Source organism: Aulostomus chinensis, chromosome 9 (genome assembly GCF_037954235.1).
Source record: "Aulostomus chinensis isolate RoL2024-O1b breed Wild chromosome 9, RoL_Achi_v1.0, whole genome shotgun sequence".
Lineage (NCBI taxonomy): Eukaryota > Metazoa > Chordata > Actinopteri > Syngnathiformes > Aulostomidae > Aulostomus > Aulostomus chinensis.
Window position 1 is genome coordinate 16,405,899 of NC_141328.1, and position 23,225 is coordinate 16,429,123.

A 23,225-nucleotide genomic window follows, 5' to 3' on the forward strand; every position below is an offset into this window, starting at 1 on the left:
GATTCAACTTTACTCACAGCTAAGCTTCCAGTAAGGGAGGGGAAACGGACTGAGACTGTTGGTGTTCTTTGAAAAATAGCATCACTTTATTGGCAAAAAACATAGAAAATGTGTAAAAAAAAATTCTGCTCTCACGCAGAGGAAGACAGCAGGCTTGCATATGACTCCAACTTACATTTAATCCCTTCAACCAGTGCAAATCAACTCCAAAGTCAACATCCTTCATATTCAATGGATAACATTATTGTCTACAACATATTCACTCCATGGCTCCTTACATTCCCCTTACATTTAGTCAGTTTTTGATTCTGGTAAATTGAGAGGTGGAAAGACTGTCCCCTTTTTCCTCCCGCAAATTAGTGCATACATGAGTATCTGTTACTGTGTTCTTCTTGGAATGGGGGTCAAAGAGGAAAGGAAAGAGCTGACTAAAATGAGATGGGAGAGGAAGAGTGAGGAAAAATGTGAAAAGAAGAGGGTGAGAGGGGATAACATATGATTGCTGACATCTCAGGTTTTTTTCCAGGGTTCACTGAGGACACCCCACTAATACTTTATGTCTGCAAAACATTGTTGAAGCAACAGAATATGGCTGCAGCTGATGGAAAAGTTCAGGAAACCGATTTCCACATGGAAAAGAAAACAATGAATAAACGTATAAGAAAAAGAGGCAGGAAAACACAAAATAATTTTTTTTTTAAGCCCAATCTTTAGAGACCATAAATTCTTTTTGAATGTTAAAGGATTTTAAAGACACAAATGTGGTGTTTGTAGCAGCGGTATCCAATATCATTACATTTCACAAATATCACAATATCGACATGACCCTAAAAGGCTTTACCACGTTCTCACAGATTAAAAACCAAATCTAAAAAAACATTATCAACAAATGTCACATATAAATGTTACCCGCTTCCCTCATGCTCACGCCTCCTCATGACAGTCATCCAGCATTTTAGTGTCCAAAGGGCAACCACATAATACATGCGCTCACAGTTCATCGTTCAGTTTCCCTAGTATGTCCATACCAAAAAAGGAGGATGGGAGGGCGTCTACGTCCCGCTGTCTTTTTACAAAGGCAGAAAAGGATGAGACGCAGTTGCCAATGAAGTGGTCAGCTTGGCCTAAGATATAAAGGTCCATCTGGGGGGAGTCCGGGTTTAGCTTCACCACTTGTACCTAGAGAGCCAAGAATAAAATACAAATAAGAAACAGGAGGGAAATACAATATTGTCATAGTAAGGAAGTGAAAGCCTTTCACATCATGACAATTCAAAGAATGGCAGTTATAACATTTTTTGGACAAATAACATGCAATGTATGTTTACGGCACTATTACAGTCTGCCGGAGTACAGAACAAGTCAAGTCAAAACCTGTTTGACAATATGTGCAACGCACAACCACTCAAACATGTCACAAGTCAGTTCAGATTACATTTAATGCCACATGTGCAAGAAAGACACCTCTCATCACCTTGCCATTGAAGAGACTTTCAATACTTTTCCTATGGGATGCAGAGTCAGTGGCGATGTAGACTGAGCGGGCGGAGATCTTCTCCACCCACAGCTTGACAGCCCTCTGGATCTCGGTCAGGTCAGGGAGGCACATTGTCATGGTGAGAGGAAGGGCAGTCTGGCGGTTGTAGCCAACACACTGAGGAGAGGCCATGAAGAGAGGCCCTGTATCACCATTCTTCAGCATTTTGCAGGCCTGTTGCTGTAAGGGTGGAGCAAAAACAATGGGTGGATGCTGACTACATCTCCACGAACTGTAAAGGTGAAAACTTTAAACCTGTACATTATGTGACGCTGAAAGCAAGCCAGCCCCAGGCCAACTCATTTCATAACACCAGTCGGCATGGTGAGAGGTGACTGTGAGTTAATGCAGCATGAGGTAGCAACAGGTCTGCTCTGAGTACTCTGAGACGTCTTACCTCCACACCCTTTCTGTAAACCTAAGCCAGTCCCATCTTGCTGCTACGCAAGACAACAACACAGTTAAAAGTCTGCCTCACCTCTGCTTGATGTCATCAGATGTCCTGTCTGTGTGATGCAGCGAGGAGCCTGACCACAGCATCAGGAATGTTCAGTCAGAATCAGAATGCAGACATTCTTAAGTCTCACTGTGATGTTACCCTTTAACTCACCAATCTCATTTGAGAAAGATTGTACATCTTCAAGGAAGGTGGTGGGAGTGGTTATTTAGTGAGATGTAGTCTTTAGCTTAGCTTGTAGCCCCCTTTTCATCCTCGTGGGAAGTTGCCCAAACTGGTCATTGCATGTGTTCTAATACAGTTCCAATCCAATCCAATCCAGGATTGCGGAATCTTAGGTCATGGCAGTTGTAGGCCAACTATACCTTAACTTTACAACCCAGAAGAGGTCAAAGCATAATCAACACAAACCAGCGATGAATAATTTTTCAGGGGACATTAAGCCACTGCATGCTTGTCACCCTACGGCGGAGACTAATTTCAAACACTGATATCTGCAATCTTATTCTTTAAGTCGCAATTCAAAGGTTGTGATCATAGATACGGTCAGGATTGAAAGTTGACAGTGAACTTAGAGCTTCTGGTTCTTAAAAAGGAAGTGACCATTTCCTTGTTTCTGGGAGTGGACAGTATGCTGCCCTCTGTTGGTTCGGATCTTGTCATATGAAGCACCGGCTTCTGAAGTGGTCGCTTTGTACATCGGTAAAGATCTGGTACCTGTATATACAGTGGTTACTTAAGTTTTTGATCAAATAAAAGCAGAACTTGTTTTGAGTTCTCTCTGTCCTTTGTACTTCTTATTTTCTTAAAAAAAAAAAAAAAAAAATCAGGAAAAAAAATCAGAAAAAAAATCGTGAATTGAATTTTTTGAGAAAAAAATCAGAGATTTTATTTTCAGTCCATATCGCCCAGGCCTAATGTGAACACGTTATTTGTGGGAATTTGTGTGAGAAAAGAACATCGGACAGGAGCAAAAAAACAAAACAAAAAAACAACAACTTCTATTTATCATCTCACCCAATCGAAGCCAATCCTCAAGTGAATGCCAACATATGGTCTGGTCAGTAGGGTAGCGATTTGCTCTTCTCCGTCTTCCACCATCTTCTGTGACCACACGACGTAACGCTGCAGGCCCACATGCTCTTCTATCACTGGAAACTGGGCCGGAGCACCAGGCATGGCCAGGACAGGGTGCTCAGAGGGTGGGAACCTATACAGGAGAATCATAAGGAATAAGGAACTATCAGTAAATTAATACAAGCTGGTACCCAGTTAACATGGTCAATTATTTTTGCATGGAGGATACTTTAATTAAGGGCCCATGTTCCTAACCCAAAACATAATTTTGTATTTCTAAAGGTGTTCTGATTCTCCGTGGTCTCGTGGAGCCAGTCATCTGCGATCCCAACCTACTGAAGTCTGGGAATTTCTAAAAGCCAGAAAGTTCCTTTGACAATAGTGAGAATGGCTGCGAACAAACCCTCTCCTCTTGAAAAGCAAACTACCCTATTTTTTTGGTTGATGTAATGTCAAACCAGTTTGACTTAAACAAAAAAAAAAAAGAAGGTACAAATATATTTTGATACCTGGTGATCACTTTTGGAGAATAAATTACAATTTACCCAAGTAATGTTCAAACATACGTCTAAGCAAGGAGAGAGTAGCAATGATGAGAGTCAAAAAATAACTCAAACTGATACTCACTTTGTCATCCACTGATTCTGATAGTAGGCACCAAAGGAAATACCACTTAACAAGACTGACTTGTCAAAGTCCACACCGGCGTAATCCCAGAATGGACCAAATGGGTTCCCATCCTGAAGGTAAAACAGAACCATCCATCCACATAGGAGCAGTAAAACCAAATCAGGAGACAGATCATTGAGTTCATTGTTCATAATTGCTGGTCCCTGTCAGCCACAAGAGGGCAGCATTTCATGCTCATTTACTGTCGTTCTCCATCTGACCGCTGAGGGAGGGTGAATCTCACGCAATCATCACCCTTCTATTACGCGTCTGTCATTTACAACAATTGATATATTCACATCTGTAAGCAGAGAAATTTTGAGAGGTACATTTGACACTCACCTTCATGGGGCAGGTTTTCTTGTCTTCGCTCCACTGTGCAGCCATCTCAAAGCAGTAGGCGTTCCTCTGTCCTAAAGGCCAGTGTTTGGGAGCCAGCTTTTTCATGAAATCCTCCAAACTGACCACACGGTGGTAAGCAGTCAAGGCTTTCAGCTGGAAGAACTCACTGTAAGGAACATGGACCTGAATAGAATGGAAAAGAATGGCCCAACATTTTCATTTCAGGTCTTAGTGATGAGGCTGGTGATATTCAATACATTTTTTTTGTCAAAAAAATGAAGAAGAACAGGGCTGGGATGTTCCACAAATCTCCTGTTTTGATACGAGCACGATATTTGATTTTGAAGTGTGAATCTTTCGGACTACATTTCTACCAGGGTTGTGAATTAATATTACCGTTTGTGATTCAAGTTTTTGGGTACGAGTCCATTTGTACAAGTTTAATCAAACACTAAATCATTTCAGAGGACTTTTAAATGTTTTAACTGGCACAATTATCAACTTAAAAATTAGCCTCCTTCACTTAATTTAAAAACTGTCTTTACAAAACCCAGGACTACATCTGACAGTGTTGATGTACACTTGATCACAAATGTATAATTACTAGGGATTTTAATCAATTGAAAAATTATTGACATGTTTTAATTCATCTTAATTGATCAAATGAAATATTTAAATTCAGATACATCTGGCGAATGTTTGAAAAAAGAAGTAGATAAACTTAAGAGGTTGTAATAGATGGCCAGAACAATCAAAATCATGCGCTAAATATAACCTCCAGAGATGCACAGTTTTGCTCAGGTTTTGTGTTAATAAAAGGTTTGGTCTTTATAAAAGGATATTTCCCACAGCTAGAACAGAGTAAAGAGTGAAGCTTTCTTAAATTTGTTATCTTTAAAAAGTGGAAACATTGTGAGATGAATTTTCAAAATCCAGCATACAGCCTTTATAACTGCCTTTTTTTTCCTCTCAGAGTAGACATTTTGATGGGTCAAAGAGGGAGAAGTGAAGATAAAAACCTACTAACGTGACTGCGGCTGCATGTTGGTGTTATACGCGTAGGCTAACTGGCATGGGAGATATGGTAGAGAGAGTGACGGTGTCTGCAGGGTAAAAGGGGTGTGCTGAGGAGTTAAAGTGGTTTGAGTTGATACATGATTCAAAGAAAAAGAAAGCTCCGCTCCGCAAATCTATTTTTAGACTTTATCTTGTGTATGAGTTATTCTATAACCCGAAAATTGTTCCAAGCCTAGAATTGGCTATCTTTAAAATACGCGACTCTTCCATGTTTTTGCTGTTGTCTTCACTTGGCTTTAGTGACATATCGCAGTCGTTCGAAAATGTAATAAAATGAAACCAGGAGAGAATTTTAAAGGGAAAATTCTCTCCTGGGTGAAACTGTTAATAACTCAGAGACAACTAAAATGTGACCCTGAATAAATGTTGCTTTTCTGAAAAGTATCAGAGGCTTAAAAGTTCGGACACTATTGCTTTATTTTTTTAACAATGCGTCCAGAAGTTTGTTATAATCTTTCACGGTGTAAAATCTTCATCTTAAATGTAACTTAGCTGTCCGATAAATGTAGCAGAGCGATAAGTACAATATTACCCACTGAAATGTACAGTAGCAAAAAATGGAAATACTCAAGAAAAGTACAAGTACTCCAAAAATATACTTGGTAATTGTGCTGCTAAGTTATTTTATATCATAACTGTGATTGAGAGACAGCAGGGTGGTACTAGCAGACTGGACATACTTACATTAGTGTTAACGGATGAAGGATGGCGGTACATGATCCATGGAGGGACGGCCAGGGTTCGGTTTAACATTTTTGCAAAGGCCAAAGATCCCAGAAAGTGGGCTGCCTGGTTACCAAAGCGACCTGGGCGGTGACATGAGGCATTTTACATTTCAGAAAACATCACACTTCCTCCGCGACAGGAAACTTCAGTGGCAGAGAGGAATCATCTTAAACAATATTTAAATCACATTTACAAATGCCTCCAGTTTGCTATCACCGCAACTGGCTGCTGGAACTACTCTCACTTCAGATAGGAGTGGATAAGTTTATAGACTGTTTCTCCTTGCTGAAAGTGGTCATATGGAGTATGTGGAAGTGAGGAGAAGCTACTGGTCCATACATTTTCTTCTTTTTTTTGTTGAGGTTTGACAACAGTTGGCATCCATGATGTTACATTCCTGCCATTTGCAGGTTTTAATCTCCCTCGGTATTTAAAGCCTATAACCGTTATTACTTCTGAGCAGCATGCTAACATTCTTCAAGCGCTGTCATATCATATTACCAATATATCATACTAAGGTTCTGGTGGTTTCTAGCTGGCCTAGTCTTAATCAAGGTACCACACAGAATCATATATATTATTAAAGAGTTATTCCTAACCTGCTCGCTCCATTCTAGTCTAAAGCCTACACACTCCTCTGCTACATCTCACTTGATAACCAGGCACAGTAACACTTTGATCCAAGAGTGAAAATCTTCACACGTTTACGGCCTCTGTCACTAGAAAGACACCAGTCACTGGTTTGATAAGTAATACTTTTTTCTGCTTTTTCTCAAGCAAGTCCACATCGGCGGTTGCATAGATTTTCCGATGTAGCAGGTGACACAAAATACTTTATCCCGGTAACTTTAACCCATGTACGTTTTAAATTGACTTCTGCCTCCTCTCCTTCTCCTAACACAGGCATTATGAAAGATTCAGTTATGAAATATAACGTAAGGCAAAAAGTATGAATGAGCAAAGTTTTAAGCTAAGTATCATACTGTAAATATCACGCTAAAGAGCTACTCACCCATGCAGGGACAGTACAACACGTAGCCGTTCTCATCCCACGTTAGTTCCTCCGCACACGACCCACAAATGAGGAACAGAAGTGAAGATACTAAACCTATCAATTTAAAAGCAGAGAAGGCTTGTTGGCCCGCCATTGTTGCTCACATACCAGCATGTAGTGGCTATCTTTTTCATCTTTTCGAGTTTCATTTACTGGGGGTTGGAGCAGTACCGCCACCTATTGGTGTGGAGTGGACAACACCCAAGGAAGGGGGAAAAACAAACAAAATGAATAAATGAATAAATCAAGGAATAAATAAACGAACAATCATATAAATTCAAACATTCTACCTCACTTGAATTCTGGAAAAATAATCTATGATACTTTTTGAATTCTGTAGTAAAATGTGTTCGTTTTGACTACTGTTTTACTTACAGAAATATTCAAATCGATCAAATTTTTTTTGCATTCTTTGTAATGCTAAATATCGTGCTAATTGCACTCAAGAATTAGAAAATCACAAAGGGTTTATATCTAATCTCACCCCCAAAAAATTTCTATTATAGGTTAATAAAAAATAATTACCAAAGTATTAAAAAAATCAAGCAAGGATGAAATCAGAGAACAAACCTTAAGTATCATATAAGGTATGAATACAACATTGGTATAAAATACATAAAGCTGCCTCAAAATCTATATTTTTGTCCCTCTTTAGTTACTCCAGGATGGCAGCATGGCTCAGAGGAAGAATGGCTGTCTAGCAGCTGAAGGGTCACTGGTTCGATCCTCACTTCCCCCGGTGACTATGTTGAAGTATCCTTGAGCAAAATACTGAGCCCCTAATGGCCCTGCAACGGACTGCCGACCCATCCAGGGGGTGAACCCCGCTTCTCACCCAATGTCAGCTGGGATAGGCTCCAGCCCCGCCATCCTCCAGGGCTTTGTATTTCAACCCATTTTGACAGGAAATTTGGGAAAAATACAGATAACTATGTGATTAGCTGAAATCCTGTCACTGTGTTGATATGGAAATAACTGTCAATATGCCTGTGTTGTGCTTGACAAAAAAAAACTCGTATTATATTTTTCTATCTTAAATAATCCATCCATCCATCTTCTTCCGCTTATTCCTATTAAGGGTCGCAGGGGGGCTGGAGCCTATCCTAGCAGCTACGGGCGAGAGGCGGGGTTCACCCTGGACAGGTCACCAGTCCATCACAGGACCAACACATAAAGACAGACAGCCATTCACACTCACAGTCACACCTACAGTCAATTTAGAGTATCAATCAGCCTCGTCCCCTCTTGATGTCTTTGGACTGTGGGAGGAAGCTGGAGTACCAGAGAGAACCCACACAGGAACAGGGAGAACATGGAGACTCTACACAGAAAGATCCCGTGCTGGAGCCGGGACTCGAACCTCGAACCTTCTTGCTGTGAGTTGACAGTGCTGACCACTGCACCACCATGTCGCCATCTTAAATAATGTATAGTTTACTATTTAAAATGTCAGCTGGGTATCGCTGTTGTCTTTGGGTTCTCTCTTTGCCTCTGGTCATACCTTCCTGTTCTCTCCTCTTACCACAGCTTTGGCCACCTTTCCTTCAACTTCACTTTAGTCTTAACTTCTCTTTATACTAAAGGTAGTATGACGTCATTGTGATTCATTTTTGTGGCCCCCTTTTGCATATTTGTCAGCGTGCTCATTTCCTGTGATTCCTCTATATGTGCTGGTAAATTCCACATACTGTTTACTGTAGCTCTCTTAAAACATGCTTTTGGAATTGTTGTGCGTCATGCAGCTTAATAATAAGCTGGAATCAGAACACAACATCACATTCAAAGATCTCACACCCTCAAATAATAAAGAAATGTTTTGAGCGTTTCTCTGTCGTATAGTATACCACTAACCCATCATTGATTTGATTGTAATTTTTGAGTTCTTTGAAGCTATTATATACTGTATATCTCTGGGCTCATGTTTACATCACTTTTTTGTAATTATTTTGCTTTCTGCTCTTTTTTTCCCTGCCAAACCTTTTTTTTTTAACCTCCTCTTCTTTTCCCAGCAGGATTTTAAGTGTCACTTGTGTTTGATGATCATCATGACATCAATTTACACTGACATGTTAATCTTATTATAGCTGTAATCTCCCATTTCCACTTGTAGCGTGGATGTTTCATTGTTCTAATGGCTTTTGAATTTAGTTTCACAGCACCAATACCGCATATTGTCTAGTGTTTTGACAGATGTACTTGCCGCAGATTTATACGTTTTACAACCACAAGAGCAGTCTTATGAAGCCGATTCAAATGCTTTTCAATGCCTTTTTTCCTCTGCCTACTTGAAAACGTGAACATACAAAGTGTTTGGCTTGTCCATTCTAGGCTCCTGTAGAAATCTGGTGGTGCAGTACTTTGTGATAGAAAATCTCCTCAATTTGGACATCCAACATGAACAAACAACCCCACAAAACACACACACACACACACACACACACACACACACACACACACACACACACACACACACGCACACACACCTTTAAATCTGTGTGACGGACAGCACAGACAAAACAGACTTTCCAACAGGAACAACCTCTGTTCAAACCCTAGCAGAAATTGTTCTTTTTTGTTTGTTTTGGATATCACTAATCACTGAATGATAATGGTTGCAAAAAAAAGAAAAAAAAAAAAAAAGGTTGTCAAGGATTGGCTCTTCTTCAAATGACTAGAATATGATTATTGTCCCGTAATAGATCACCGTGGTATACTATGCATGGCTACTATAGACACTATATACTCCTGCGGATAATCTTCACAGCCCAATAAGCACCGCGCGAGTTATGGTGTGACTGTGATAGTGTGAAAACTTTCAGTCCAAACTGAGACATGAACTGTTAAAGACTTGACACAACTGTTGTAAAATGAGGATGTGAGAACCTTTTTTTTTTTTTTTTTCCTGACCTGGTTTTCTAACATTTATTTTCTGCAGTTGGACAGACAAAAACAACCCTTCACCTCACCACACCACTAGTTTTCCTGTCAACGGAAATTAAATTAATGTAGTCTTTAACCAACTAAAGCACTGAACGCTTCGTACATGCACTCATTCTTCTCAGTGAGTCGACGCCACTGACGAATGTGCCACTTAAATTTACTTGAAATTTTGGACTAAGTCCCTCAACAGTGAATCACGATAGATAATTTGAATTTTCCTTCCAAATATGGTTTTGGAGTTAATGCTAAAATTTCATTTGTTTATCAATCAACTAGGTCTTGAATTCAAACGCGTTTTTTTTCCTCTCTCCGTGTGATTTCTCATTGAAGCCAGAATCTCTCAAACACATTTTCCAGTAAAATTCACATCTACTCTCTTATGTCATATGCTCAGCCATTCACAAAAACTCTGATTAGAGACAAAACAAATGAAAACAGTTTTGATTCTACAGTCTGCAGCATGAGGGTGACCATGTTGGAATTCAGCTTGCACATTCTGATGAAATCCTGCCTCCCAGTTCTTTCATTGGTTGCATCACCCAATTAAACCTCAGATTGTTCCACTAACTCAGTCTAACCTCATTTAATCAAGACCGACTCAAGACCGGCTCACTTAGCCTTGCACTGAGCATGCATTCCAGGTGGAGAGGAAGCCGATGATGAGTAGAAGAGTGTAAGACGTCACAATGAAAAAAAAAACGATGGGAAAGTGGGGGCGGTGTTCTTCTCACGGGCAGCAGAGAAGCTGCTGATTGAACGGTGTGAAGAATACAAACAGGTAATCAGACATACAAAAAAATAAGCAAAACTCTAACATAATATAACCCGCGTCTGACGTGTTTGGCAAAATATGATCTACCATTTGAAAAGGTAATTGTTTTTATTTCTGAAGTTACAAGATATATCCTACTTCACTTTTAGTTAATTCTCTTTTTTTGTGCCTGTGAGACTTTAAGACTCCACTTCTCATTTGATGTTGTTGAATACTGGATTAGGATGCTGTCACATTATGAGTTTAGCTCATTAAAGGACTCCAAGAAATAAACGCAGTTTACTTCCATGTAGAGCAGTATTGGTGTTAAAGTAATGAAGCTAGGAAGAGACTTGCTGCGGATATTGATTGACTAGACTTACACCAGCTGAACCAAGTTCTTTTGCTTAGCATTCAGCAAACAAATTTGGAGAAATCACTGAATCATGCATCTCTTTCAGAGGAGGATCAAACTGCGATAGTGAAGAGTCATTTCGCTTGTGTGACGCTAAAATAACGACTAGCCAATTCAAAGTTCAAATCTATGAGGAAAAAGTATTGTGAGACAGTGGTGCAGTGAGGAAAGGGTGATAACAATCTGATAAAGCCTTTTTTTACTGCACTTAAGACAAGTACGTGCCCCTGAACGGAAAAGGTTTGAATTATTTTGACTGGAAGAGAAAACACAGACATTTTGATTAAATAAAAATACCCTGATGTTATCTTAGATATATATTTGCCATTTATCAAGTGTCGAATGCAAGGAGACAGAATTAAAAGTGGGAACATGCGTATGTAATTTCACGGGTACTTTAATATCACACGTTCAATGAGCACACTGGCACTTTGATTGCTGATCGTGAACAGCCTTCTAATATCAAACGCAAACACGCAAGCTCAAATGTTCAACGGCAGGAAGGAGAAGAAACTCACATTTTTTGACTGAAGGGGAGCTTGAAATCGTTGTTTCACAGACTCACTGGAAGTAAAACACAAACAGTGATAAATGACTTATTGTTTGCTTTTTTTCCTGTGATCGTTCCTGCTGACTAATGAACAAGTGGTATTACACATAAACATGCGAAGTTCGCAGAACAAAGTCAAACAAATTGGATTACAACTTCCTTCTTTTCCCTGTAAATCAGACGGAGTCGGTCTACGTCCAATGATGAAGATGAAACGGGGAGCGGTGTTTCCCAGAGCTCTGTCATTATGGCTTCTTCATTAGATGTTCACATGTGCGCTCAACATGCCCAAAGCCAGTCAGCAGGGTCGGCATGGCAACATGCGGCCTTGGGTGCGGTCTCCAAACCTTTGTTTCTTTCATTGAAATCTCGGGATTCTTTGCCAGCTTGCCTTGTTTGACCAAAGTCCACTGATAATTGCTTAAATGTGTCACTTTAAAAAAAGGTCATTTTCTCCTGTGGGGAGGCAGAGTGACACAGCTATCTGTATTCAATTTGTTGTTTGAAAAGACAACGTAATGCACGCAATTAACTACTAGCATGTAACTAATAACATGTGTTGCCGAAGCAGCCGCTTGATAAGAAATGTTTCTGTATTCAAATCAAAATCCATGACCACCCCACCCAGCTCCTCACAATGAAGAACTGGAGATGTTTTCTAACTTAGGGGCCTTTGCTTTGAAGGCTACTTAATCCCTCTACATCCTCCGGTTCAGCCAAGCCAGTCTAACGTATTCTCTCTTTGTATTCAATCACTCTCGTTTTTCTTTTCTCTGATGCTCGACAGCTGGCTGTTCTTTCCCTCTTTTCCTGTGTCGTTGGCTGTGTCTGCTCCTCCCCCCATCCCTTGAACACACACTGTTTTTCATTGTTTGAGATGACAGCAATGATAACAATGCAAAGAACCACAACTCACAGGCGAGTTGTATGAGAAAAAGAGCGTTCGTGTGTGTGCGCGCGCGCGCGCGAGGCTTCCCTCAGGTGAACACATGACACAGATCAACCCAAGGAACCGTGAAGATTTTACTATGTTTCCTCTGTTGTTATTGGCTAGAACGTGCATTTCACAAAATAAAACAAAACTTCACTGGGGTTAAAGTTAAGAATCAAATGCATCAACAGAAGGTATGATGATACATTGTATGAAACTCTACGAAAAGTTAACATCTCTGGCACACTCTCCTGCAAAACAATCTCATTTCCCATTTTATTGCCATAAGTTCCTCACACGTGCTCAAGAGGAAGAAGCTGACGTTTGCAGATGATTATATTTATGAATGTATGCCACTCCTGTTTCTTCCTTTCTTTCTTTCCTATAACCTCTGTCTCACTCTTACTCATTTCTAATGCACAATAACAGGCAGGCTGTGGCAGCGCTCTGCCTGTGGCTTTTCAGAGGAGTGAAATAAGGTAGTCAACCTCAAACAACCCACCTCCTGTTGACCTTTCTGGGTTGTTACTGACAACGTTGCGCTCAGTTCAGGCTGTGACTGTACAGCCTGCTTGTTGTAGCCTCTGAGGTTTAGCATGCAGAGAGATCTCGCGCATGGTACTTACAGTAATACTTTTCCATAAGGGAACATTAATAATGGTTAGTTAATGCTGAAATAACAGTTAACTGACGTGTCAAGTAATCATTTACTTGTGGCGTTTGTGTTCATTTTACAAGTGACGGCAAAAATGGATGGAAAAACTGGGGGAAGCTTTATGCCAATTTTTTTGGAAACATGTTTATTGGCCATCATTTTTAGAGCCACACAAGCTGGTAGATACCGTTCATTCCTCACTGTGCGCATTACAGAATTCCTGACCCCCACTACAAGGTAGACTGCTTGTTAGCTTAGCTGCAATGAAAACTAGTCTCAAAAGTATCAAATACACTTTTATCCAAAATGTTTTTTTGTAGAATGTTATTAGATGTAATTATATAAAATACATAACTGGAACTACTTTGGCTACCCTCTCCCTGTCCAGTCTCTGAGTATATTCCAGTTCAAATAGATCAGGATCTATCTTGATCTGTCTGGGAGAAAGATCTTCTCATCATCTCTTAAAAAGTTGCAGTGATCAGAAGCAGAAGTGTCTGCCTGTCTTCAATTTATAACCTCTCTCACTGAAGTTAATGAGGCATTGGTGCCCATTCTGGAAAGTAGTTCTGGGTATCCATCCATCCATTTTCTTTACTGCTCATCCGTGAAGGGTCACAGGGCTGGAGCCTGTTCCAGCTGTCACTGGACGAGAGGCGGGGTTCACCCTGGACAGGTAGCCTGTCTGTCGCAGGGCCATCAGGAGCAATTAGGGGTTCAGTATCTTGCTCAAGAATACTTTGACATGGTCACCGGGGGAAGTGAGGATCGAAACCAGTGACCCTTCGGTTCCTAGATGGCCACTCTACTTCTGAGCCATGCCGCCCCTCATTCTGGGTATTCGACTCTAAAATAACCACACTCATAATTTGTTACAGTTTTTTACAGTTAATGTTCAGCTCAACCCTACTTCTATCGATACATACAAATACTGTTTTAGAGAAAACTGTATTTAGCTGTCCCACTGCAAGCATTCAGTAAGGCTCTAAAATGATGGACAATGAGTGAATGTTCCTTTAAGGGTAACACGTTTACTACATTTTAATAAGGTAAATAAAGAGTATAGATAATTTTTAATTTGCATAGTTAATGATTACTTAGCACTCCAGTTATTAGCGTCATTTTCAAATAAATCAATGTCTTATACTACTATCTAAAGGAAAATCAAAGGCAGTTATTTTTTAACAAAGTACCTTCAGCAAGCATAAATAAAGTAAACCCATTTAGAGGTTGTTACGCTTTTGGGGGGGGGGGGGGGGTTCCCCTTTCCTTATAAAGTGCTGTTTACATTTCTGATGCATTAAGATGTCTGCAAAGTCAACATTCGGTCCCGCATGCTCCTGGACTGTCTGAAAGCTTGTAGTCCAGCCTTTATTTCCGTGACTTGTTTATTTTCCTCCCAAGGATGCACAGGACTCACTTTCTGTAGTTTTTTAAATGACCTTTTATATAAAAAAAAAAAGGAAGAGGTGGCAAAAATATACATATTCATTACTCAAAGTACAGTTATTCTTGTAAAAAAAGAGAATTTGTTCAAAGTAGAAGTACTGATTCCATTTATTGTTGAAGTAACTCAGGTTTCAGCGTCCCTAACTCAGCTCTGTTCTTTTTTGAATGAGTGAAAATGTCAAATGTCTTCGTCAAGCTTTCTTACATTTACCAGATGTCTTCTTTATAGGTTTGGCAAGTGGTGATTGACATCTACATGTATTATTGCCTCCTAAGTTAGAGGGAGAACAAGCTGTACGCCCCCTTAAACAAAACTCCGCCTCGTCTCTGTATTCACATCTTTTATATCATTTTGGTAAACTCAAAAGTAAAGTCCCTGTTTTTCAACTGTGAGAAGTAGAAGATAAAGGTATTTGTATTACAATGTATTGAGTATAAAATTTCAACACTGTCAGAAAAACAAATAGTCATAGAGTACACATGAAAATTTTACTTAAGTCACATAATGTTTGTACTTCATTACTTCTCATCTGTGAAGGATGGTCATATGCTTAACTTGAAGCTACAGAAAAGGGCATTACATCAGAGGCTCCAATGTAGCCTAGTCTTTTGTGACTGTTTCACTGTAAAATGGTGGAAAAATTGTTCTGGGTGTCTTACAACCCCCCATGAAATAATATGTTTCGCTGCCACAATTTGATCCATTTTGTCCAGTAACATCTGGAACGTCTCGAAGAGCCACATATTGAAATCATACATCCACATTAAAGGTAGAGGAGGGCTAATTGGAAGTTGCCAGCTGGTCTATTCACAGTATGCATCCTGAGGGCACTGCGCATGTAAGCTTCACATGTTGTGGATAAAAGCTTGTTATTCATTCACATGAAAACACCGTCCACTGACGTTTCACACTTTTGCTAACACTGTAAACATGTAAGAAATGTACGCATTGATATTTGATTTTTGGTTTCTTGTAAAACTGTTTCAGTTTGATTGTTTCTTTTGTGGGGTGATTTTGGTTTTGTAGTCTGTGGGTTAGCCTGATGAATTGAGCACTAGCAGGTTGCATGTTGTTAATATGGCTCCCAGAGTAGTGAGGCCACTGATGAGGATCAGATACCTGTTTAGTGACAGTGGTGGATTTGAGCTGATATTCACTGTAGAAGTACTGCTGGCAGAGCTGTAAACACTGCTTAGTCAGACAAGTGCAAGTTGACCAATCGGAGCAGAACAGGCTTTCAGGAGGCGGGGTTTAAAAAGACACGAGTAAAGACAGGGGTAAAAAACCCGTGGTCTTCAACCTTTTCTAATTCAAGGCTCTCCAGTTCTTACTGGTCTATTTCAAGTGTGAAATGGGAGCATTCCCAGAAGTTGCCACACTCCAGCCGAATATTTCTCTTACCTTGCCAGCTGAGTGTCTCAAACTGATAATTAATCATCTATTCTTTTTTTAACATAAAATTAAATGTAATTATTAAACATATTTCATTTCCATGATATTCTTTGATTAAAATTCTCCTCGACAATTTATTCTAATCTGAAACATTAATAGTAAAAAAACTCCCTTGCAAAAAAAGTGAGCTTCAGTTTGAAAATATTTTGTAGCCCATTAGAGGCTGCTCATGGGCCATCCATGGGCCACTGCCCAGTTATTGAGGAACATCATAACAGATAGTATGATAACTGCTTTTTAACATTAAGACATTTAAGCAGCATGTACAAGACACCAACAGTACCCTATATGAGCCTTACACGGCCTCTCTAATCTTTTTTGCTGATGCTGCTCTCATTTCAGTCCTTCAAACCCAGCGGGAACTTTTTGCATTCGTGTGTTTTGATGATATGCGTGAAAAAAAGGAAACTTATTTTTGCCCGGTTTTCCAATCTGTCAGGATCGTCATGGCTCCATGACGTGGATGTGTAGCTGGACACGACACCCCGAGTTCCACCCATGTAGCTTATCAACCTGCTGCAGACCTCTGATGCTTGCTGTCAGCGATGCGATACTCCTGCTCATCACAGGAAGGTTCGTCCAGCTGAGATAGACCTTCCCATCTCTATGACTGGGCTGTGCAAAAATACACAGGCTTACGTCGTCAGCTGCACTACTGTATTCCACGTTTTTGAACATTTCTTGATTTTAATTGTGAGACGTGCACTCAGTTAGACTTTGTACATGACTGTCAGTGTCTCATGTGCCCAAATATTAGCAACAACTAGGGGGAAATCCGAGGGTGCGTGCCGGGGGGAACTCAACCGCACCTGATGGGGAAAAAAAATTCTGCTGTGATAATTTGATCTGTCCGCAGTTTTAATGGGTTCTTCCTTTTCTCATGCTACAACCCTCCTCCAAGTTTGCATCATTATGCTGACAGACAGCACAGAGAACATCATCTCCTTGGCAGATAATCTATTTCTTTTTCTTTTTTTTTACCCAAAACCCTGAACTAAAACTATTATTCTTAAACTTCCTCAGGTTTGGAATTCAACAGATTAACATAACTGTTATACATTGTCGCCTTCTTAAAATGATTGCCTGAGTAATGTTTTCAAGTTAAACACGGAAAAAACTGGAGACGAAACAGGCAAAAAAAAAAAAAACTGTCAAAAAATGACTTTGGAAATTCTTTTAAGAAGGTGATGACATTATTATAAAAAAACTACCTTGTATATCCAGGCATCAGTGACTCTGTGTGACTCTCTTTGAGTTTTCGAGCTGTTTATCACCCGTCTCTGTTAATGTAAACCACCCATCTGTTTTAAACAAAACACATCTCACACACACAGGCACGCACGCACGCATGCACACCCACACCCACAAGGACACACGCGCACGCACACACACACACACACACACACACACACACACACACACACACACAGAGTCATTTCCACCACACTCGACTCAAAAAGAAGCTTCTGGTGGTGAGGAAATACCCTCCAGATGTGAACAAATTGTCCCACATGCTAATTACTATTTTGTGCACTGATGCTGATTTCAGATGGTTTGTGTGCGTTGGCTGAAAAGCCTTCGCCAGTTTTTGATAAGTCTATTTGCGTGGAAGCTTGATTGTGTGTGAAGAACAAGCTGATGAAGAAGAGCTGTGGACTAGTTAAGGGTGTGGCTGGCGCTAAGATTTTCAGTTCTCTCAATCCAAAGGCAGAGGTGGCCTGATCAATGTAAAGGGTGTTAAGAGCCAGGGGTGGAAGAAGTACACAGTTCCAGTTCTTGAATTAAAGAAGAGAATAGTATTCCAGTAAACGTCTCCAGCTAAAATCCGACTAAAATAAAAGTAGATATGTTTGATATTGAGTTTACTTCAATATCAAAAGTTCTTAAGATGTTTGCGTTTTCCATCTCCCGCGAGAGTTCAGTCGTTAAACTTCTTCTAAACTTCTAAAGGTCGTGTTAAAGTCATAGGTGTAACAGCCGTGGTGCACTGATTTTGTCCGCTCGTAGCAGGAAGTAAGGTTATCTTCATCAGCATAATCTTAGTCAGGTTTAGTCCGGTAACCATAGTCAGTTAAGCATACAAAGTCTCTTAAAATAGACAAGTAAATTACAAATACCTTGAAACTTAAGTAGTGCTTAAGTAAAAATACTTTTAACCACTGTTAAGAGACATTCATGGCTCCAGAGTTAGAGGATTTGTGCTAACAGTGTAGCTAATTGGCTAGTTAGAGGCTACGAACCAGGCTGGTGCTCCAACAAGTTGTGGCTATGTCCTCTCTCTGGTTGGGTTTCAATCCGATCACATGTTGAGGTGTCACATTAGAGAAAGTTGATGGAATGTGCAAAACTAAAAAAAAAAACAACAACAACTCCCACAATTTACCAAACAAGTTTTTACACACACTTGTAGTTTTTTTGTTTTTTGTTGTTGTTTTGTTGCCTTTTCCAACAAAGACCCCATCGTCGCCTTCAAAGATGTTACTTTCATCTTTGGACAGCAGAAACGTATCTGGTGTTAAATTCTAATTACAAATGATTACATCTTGTCCATCTGAAGGTAATTCCCTAAGACCTCTTTCCATTTTCGCTTACAGATGGCGTCCTCTTACTGGTACAAAGGTGGAACATTGCAACACATTATTGGCTGGTTTATAAAATAAAACCCTTGAGGGGATTTTACGGTGACATACAGATTAGCGTATGGCATCAAGTAGCTCTAATGTGGCGCCGCGCCTGTTTTCAGGGAAGCGGTGAGTCGCAATGACACCAGATTTTTTCTCTCAATGAAGGCTTCATTCAAGGGAGCCCATTGCTTTCTTCCATCCTGTCATCAGAAGCCTTACAGTGGCTACTCATGCTGACGGGCTGGCTGGGGTGAATGTTCCTGCAAGGCATTCTGGAAAGAGGACCTGTTTGGCGTTTCCTACGATAGTTAAAAATCACTCCAGCATGGTAAATAACAGCCCTGTGGTGACTCTGCAGAACAAATAAACAAACAGTTGCAAAATGACAGCAGTCTTTCCTGTGGAATAAGCCTCCCCTCATCCATCTTCAACCGTGTGTTTGGATATCGTCTCTGCATTATAGCTGTTCCTGATGTTTGGCTTTTTTCACTGTAACAAAGCAGTCAGACCTCCCACTGAAGGTTACATTCGGTTGTACATTTCCATAGTTAAAATATCATTCGAAAACCTGGATGCAAAACGTCGAAAAAGTTCACTTGAATTCATCACATGTAGTTGACAAGGTCGTAACCTTCAGAATTTACATGTACTGAATTCTAATGAAGGATTGGCCACAAAAAAGACAACAAACTGAACTTCAACCTCATGCATGCGTTGTATGATTTCTGATACAAAATGCAATAAATCTGCATTGAAATATTCCAGAAGTTTTCTGGAGTAAAATACAAAGTGTCATGTTTTATTCCCTCCAATACTTTTCTTTTCTATTCTAAAACATCATAATTTGATTTGAACATTTACTTGAATTCACTTCAATTAAAAAAACAACAACCTTCCCTTCCTTCTTCATGGTAGTAATTAAGATTTAAATTATAACATTAAAATTCTAATATGTTGAATCTGTTATCACATTTTCATGTATTAAAAAATATGAACGCAAACCATGAGGCTGCTCCTGTTGGGAACAAACCTCAACATGTTTGCCTGTTTTTTGTGTGTGTGTGTGTGTGTGTGTGTGTGTGTGTGTGTGTGTGTGTGTGTGTGTGTTCGGTCCTAAGTCATTGTTATTCTCATTCCAAACAAATATTTGCAACTTCTTAAAACACAAAAGTGCATTCATTGGCTTTCACTCTGACTTCCACCAGAGTATATAATGTTTCCTAATGAACACTGGGTCCTGTTTATCTTTCCTTGTCTCAATTATTTTGCATTTAAACTTGCCTGGGACTTCACTGTCACCTCTCCTGTAACAATACCGACCACAGTACCTGTCGGTTTTAACCCTCTCCTCACTCGAACCCCCCTCCTCTAGCTGAAAGACCCTCTATCGGTTCCTCAATAGGTAGGTCAGCTCGGGATGGGGGCTCCTGTACGTCAACAACACAGGCATGTTCTCCCCTCTTCTCTATATTGAACACGCCACAAGGCCTTTGGTGCTTTCACGTTCGGTGGGAAATGTCGCATTTATGAGCAAGCGATTGATTACAACTCGGAACTATCAACTGTGAAAAGCTGATTTCAGCATGACAACGTCGAGGTTGTATTAAGCGTTCAAGACAGAAGCTAAAATTGGGTCTTTTACCTTAACTGTGGAGAAATGATGAAGTAATTATTGATCTTTATTACCTATATTTAACAGCATCTCTGCACTTCAGCTTGAGCAAAAGACTTCATGTTTCAAGTCATATGAAAATAAACCCCCGAGGAAACGCGTGTCGATCAAGCTCAAATCAACTTTCATCCAAAACGGACTAATAACTCTATGTTCACCCTTGCAGATATAAAATAGGAGTAACCCTGAAGGCAGCATTATTGAAGACTCCTGCTCCCCCACCCCCCACGCTTTCTCTCTCTCTCTCTCTCTCTCTCTCTCTCTCTCTGCACAAACACGTTCACCCTGCGGGCTCGAGGGGGCTGCTGGTAGCCTGTGGAGGGGCTGGAGAGAGGTGGGTGCTGGGGCGTTCGGGTGATGAGGAAACGAGTTGATGTGCCCTGGAAGTAATTCTTTCACCCCCCCCCCCCCCAGCACACACACACACACACACAAAGCAAAAAAAAAAAAAACAAGGTGGGAGAAAGATGACCGCCACCATCCACCGGCAGGTTAACACGTGGGGACCGCGGTGCCCATCCACTCCTGCTCGTGGTTGCTTGCTTATAATAATAATAATAATAATAATAATAATAATAATAATAATAATAATAATAATAATAACAATAACAATAACAATAACAACAACAATAATAATAATAATAATAAATAAAATAACGATAATCATTCAGAAATCATGTTTTAATGAATGATTGAATGTAATTAAATGTGCCTATATTTACTTAATTTTTTTTCATTTTTCAGAAAATGAAATAAAGCAGTAAATGTTTATATGAGCGTTTCCTCTCACACTTCTACGTATTAATGACGGCTTCAACACTATTGGCTGCCTCAAAATTATAAACAATTATTTCCCACAATTCTACAAGTTTGTATGTGATTCTGTGACAACTGGATTGTGTTCTGTTGTTGTAAAGGTAAAACTTGAGAGAATAATGACCATTACATTAAATAGAATTTTCAAAAAACACATGTATAGAAACGACGCGTTTATCGTAGTTTAAATAACTCCATGTGAAACAGTTGTGTCAAAAATAAGTATTTAGAAAGGGTCTAAAAGAGACTATCAGTGTTGGGTGAAAGCAGTAACATGATATGTAATAATAATTTGATAATTTCTCATGTTTATTTCTCATATTTATACTCGGTGTATGGTGCTTTTAAAGCGTGAATGTGCGGGTTTGCTGCAGGTGTATGAACTGGCCCAGTCACTGCTGGGGACTGGGAGGACTGGCTGCAGGCTGCTGCAAAAACCAGTAAGCTGTCCCGGTTTGAAAAAAAAAAAAAAGTTTGTGAAAGTGGCCTGACGTCACACTCCCACAATGCTTACCGCCCCATAACTCCACTGCAGCCTGAGGAGAGCCAGACACACTCTCAGGCCCCGAAAATACAAATTATTGGAAAAAAAATAAGAAAAAAATCATCCAAGAAGAGATCGCGGGGAGAAAAGAGCGGGGAGCGGCGGCGTGGGCTCTCCCACGGCGGGTTTCTGGTCCGGTCCGGGATGGAAGGTTACCGGGGCTCCATGTGAAATTGACTAATGCGGTGCTGGAAACTTTTTGGTGGGTAAACTGCTCGTTTTTTTTCCGTGTAAGAGCTCATAATGTGGCTGCACGTCCTGGTGTGTGTGTGTATGTGAACGTGCGTTTGGGTTTTACACAACTTTATAGAGCTTTTATCAACTCTCACGTCACGCTGACTGACACATCGACATGCGCGACACTTGGTTGGTTCTGTTACTGTTGTTTCTGTCGCGCAATCGGATTTTGGGTAATTTTGCTTATTTTTTGTTGTTGTTGCGGCGGCGGCGGCGGCGTGGAGGCTATTTAATTTTTAATTACGCGATCGCCCCCTCTGCCTCTCAAGGCGCTTCGCTCGATAAATGTGTTGCTGTGAAGTTGTTCAACATGGTGCACTTTGTCCAGCGGCCCCCTTGCTGTTGACGTCTGATGGTCGTTGTGAGTTTTCGACGATTTGACGAGTTTGGAGCAATTTCTGAATATATATCAAGTGTGGCATGCTGCCGCTGCAGAGTGGAAGGGGATAGTGGGTGTGTGTTGGTGTGCGAGGGTCGGGGGGGGGGGCAACATAGATAAAAAGTTAGTGTTTTCTGTAAGTGCATCACGCTAATAGACTGGTTCATGAACTAAATATGACGCATATTTTGCGCCCTTTGACACCTTGGAGCCATCGTGCAGGGCTGCACTGCTGTAGCTAGCCCCTCCGCGAGGTTACCTACATGGCGTCTGTCATGTTTTGGGGCTGATCGGATGTTTTGTGTCTCTTTCCTTTTGCCTGCGTGTGTGTGTGTGTGTGTGTGTGTGTGTGCTTTTCCTTGGAAGCGGGTAAATAACCAAGAGCCCTGGGAGGGAGAGAGAGAGAGAGAGAGAGGGGAAGAGAGGGAGGGGGCTGGAGGTCAGAATGTTGGGGTTCAGTTTATGCACTTGTTATTGATTGCTGGTTTCTACTTTCAACATTGTCTGTCAGGAGAGGGGAAAAGTTAGAGGAAACTACAGATACTTGCATTGTGGTGTTTCCTCTGTTATTGTTGTGGTACCGAGGTGCCTTCACTGTTTAATTTATTACATGATTTATACAAATTTTCCCGTCAAACAGTGACCCCCCCCCCCACCCTTTACACCTACAAGTAGGGTTGCACGATCAGTCGGAATTTTATCAGGATAGGTTTCAGCTGAAGTTATCAAACTGTTGGAATTCGCGTGTCAAAAATAAAACATCTTAAATTTAATATGGTGGTGCTGCAGATGTCCAGCCTACACATCATAACATCAGATGTAAGAAAACATTGTTTGATACGGATCCTCGCATAAATCCCACTATCATCA

At 40.4% G+C, this 23,225-nt stretch overlaps 2 protein-coding genes across 2 annotated transcripts in view; one reads left to right on the forward strand and one right to left on the reverse strand.

Moving 5' to 3' along the window:
- Positions 1 to 64: 64 nt before the first annotated feature.
- Positions 65 to 7,065, reverse strand: pofut1 (protein O-fucosyltransferase 1). Its single transcript, XM_086212695.1, has 7 exons — positions 6,898 to 7,065; positions 5,844 to 5,965; positions 4,083 to 4,265; positions 3,699 to 3,811; positions 3,012 to 3,204; positions 1,475 to 1,717; positions 65 to 1,179 (listed from the first exon to the last, which is right to left on the reverse strand). Exons 1-7 carry the CDS (start codon positions 7,031 to 7,033, stop codon positions 991 to 993), a joined length of 1,179 nt encoding a protein of 392 aa, XP_086068821.1. The 5' UTR covers positions 7,034 to 7,065; the 3' UTR covers positions 65 to 990.
- A 14,614-nt stretch (positions 7,066 to 21,679) lies between these two features.
- plagl2 (pleiomorphic adenoma gene-like 2) overlaps positions 21,680 to 23,225 on the forward strand; it is a 46,238-nt gene continuing 44,692 nt past the window's right edge. The window contains exon 1 of the mRNA XM_086212696.1: positions 21,680 to 21,941. The gene's annotated coding sequence lies outside the window, so the exon portion shown is untranslated. The remainder of the gene's footprint in view (positions 21,942 to 23,225) is intronic.

Coding starts and splice junctions, on each gene's coding strand:
- pofut1 (XM_086212695.1), bottom strand. CDS start 7,033: ATGGCGGGCCAACAAGCCTTCTCTGCTTTTAAATTGATAGGTTTAGTA. Junction 5,966..6,897: donor GTTGTACTGTCCCTGCATGG/GTGAGTAGCTCT, acceptor GTCACCGCCCAG/GTCGCTTTGGTAACCAGGCA. Junction 3,812..4,082: donor AGAAAACCTGCCCCATGAAG/GTGAGTGTCAAA, acceptor TTTTACCTTCAG/GATGGGAACCCATTTGGTCC.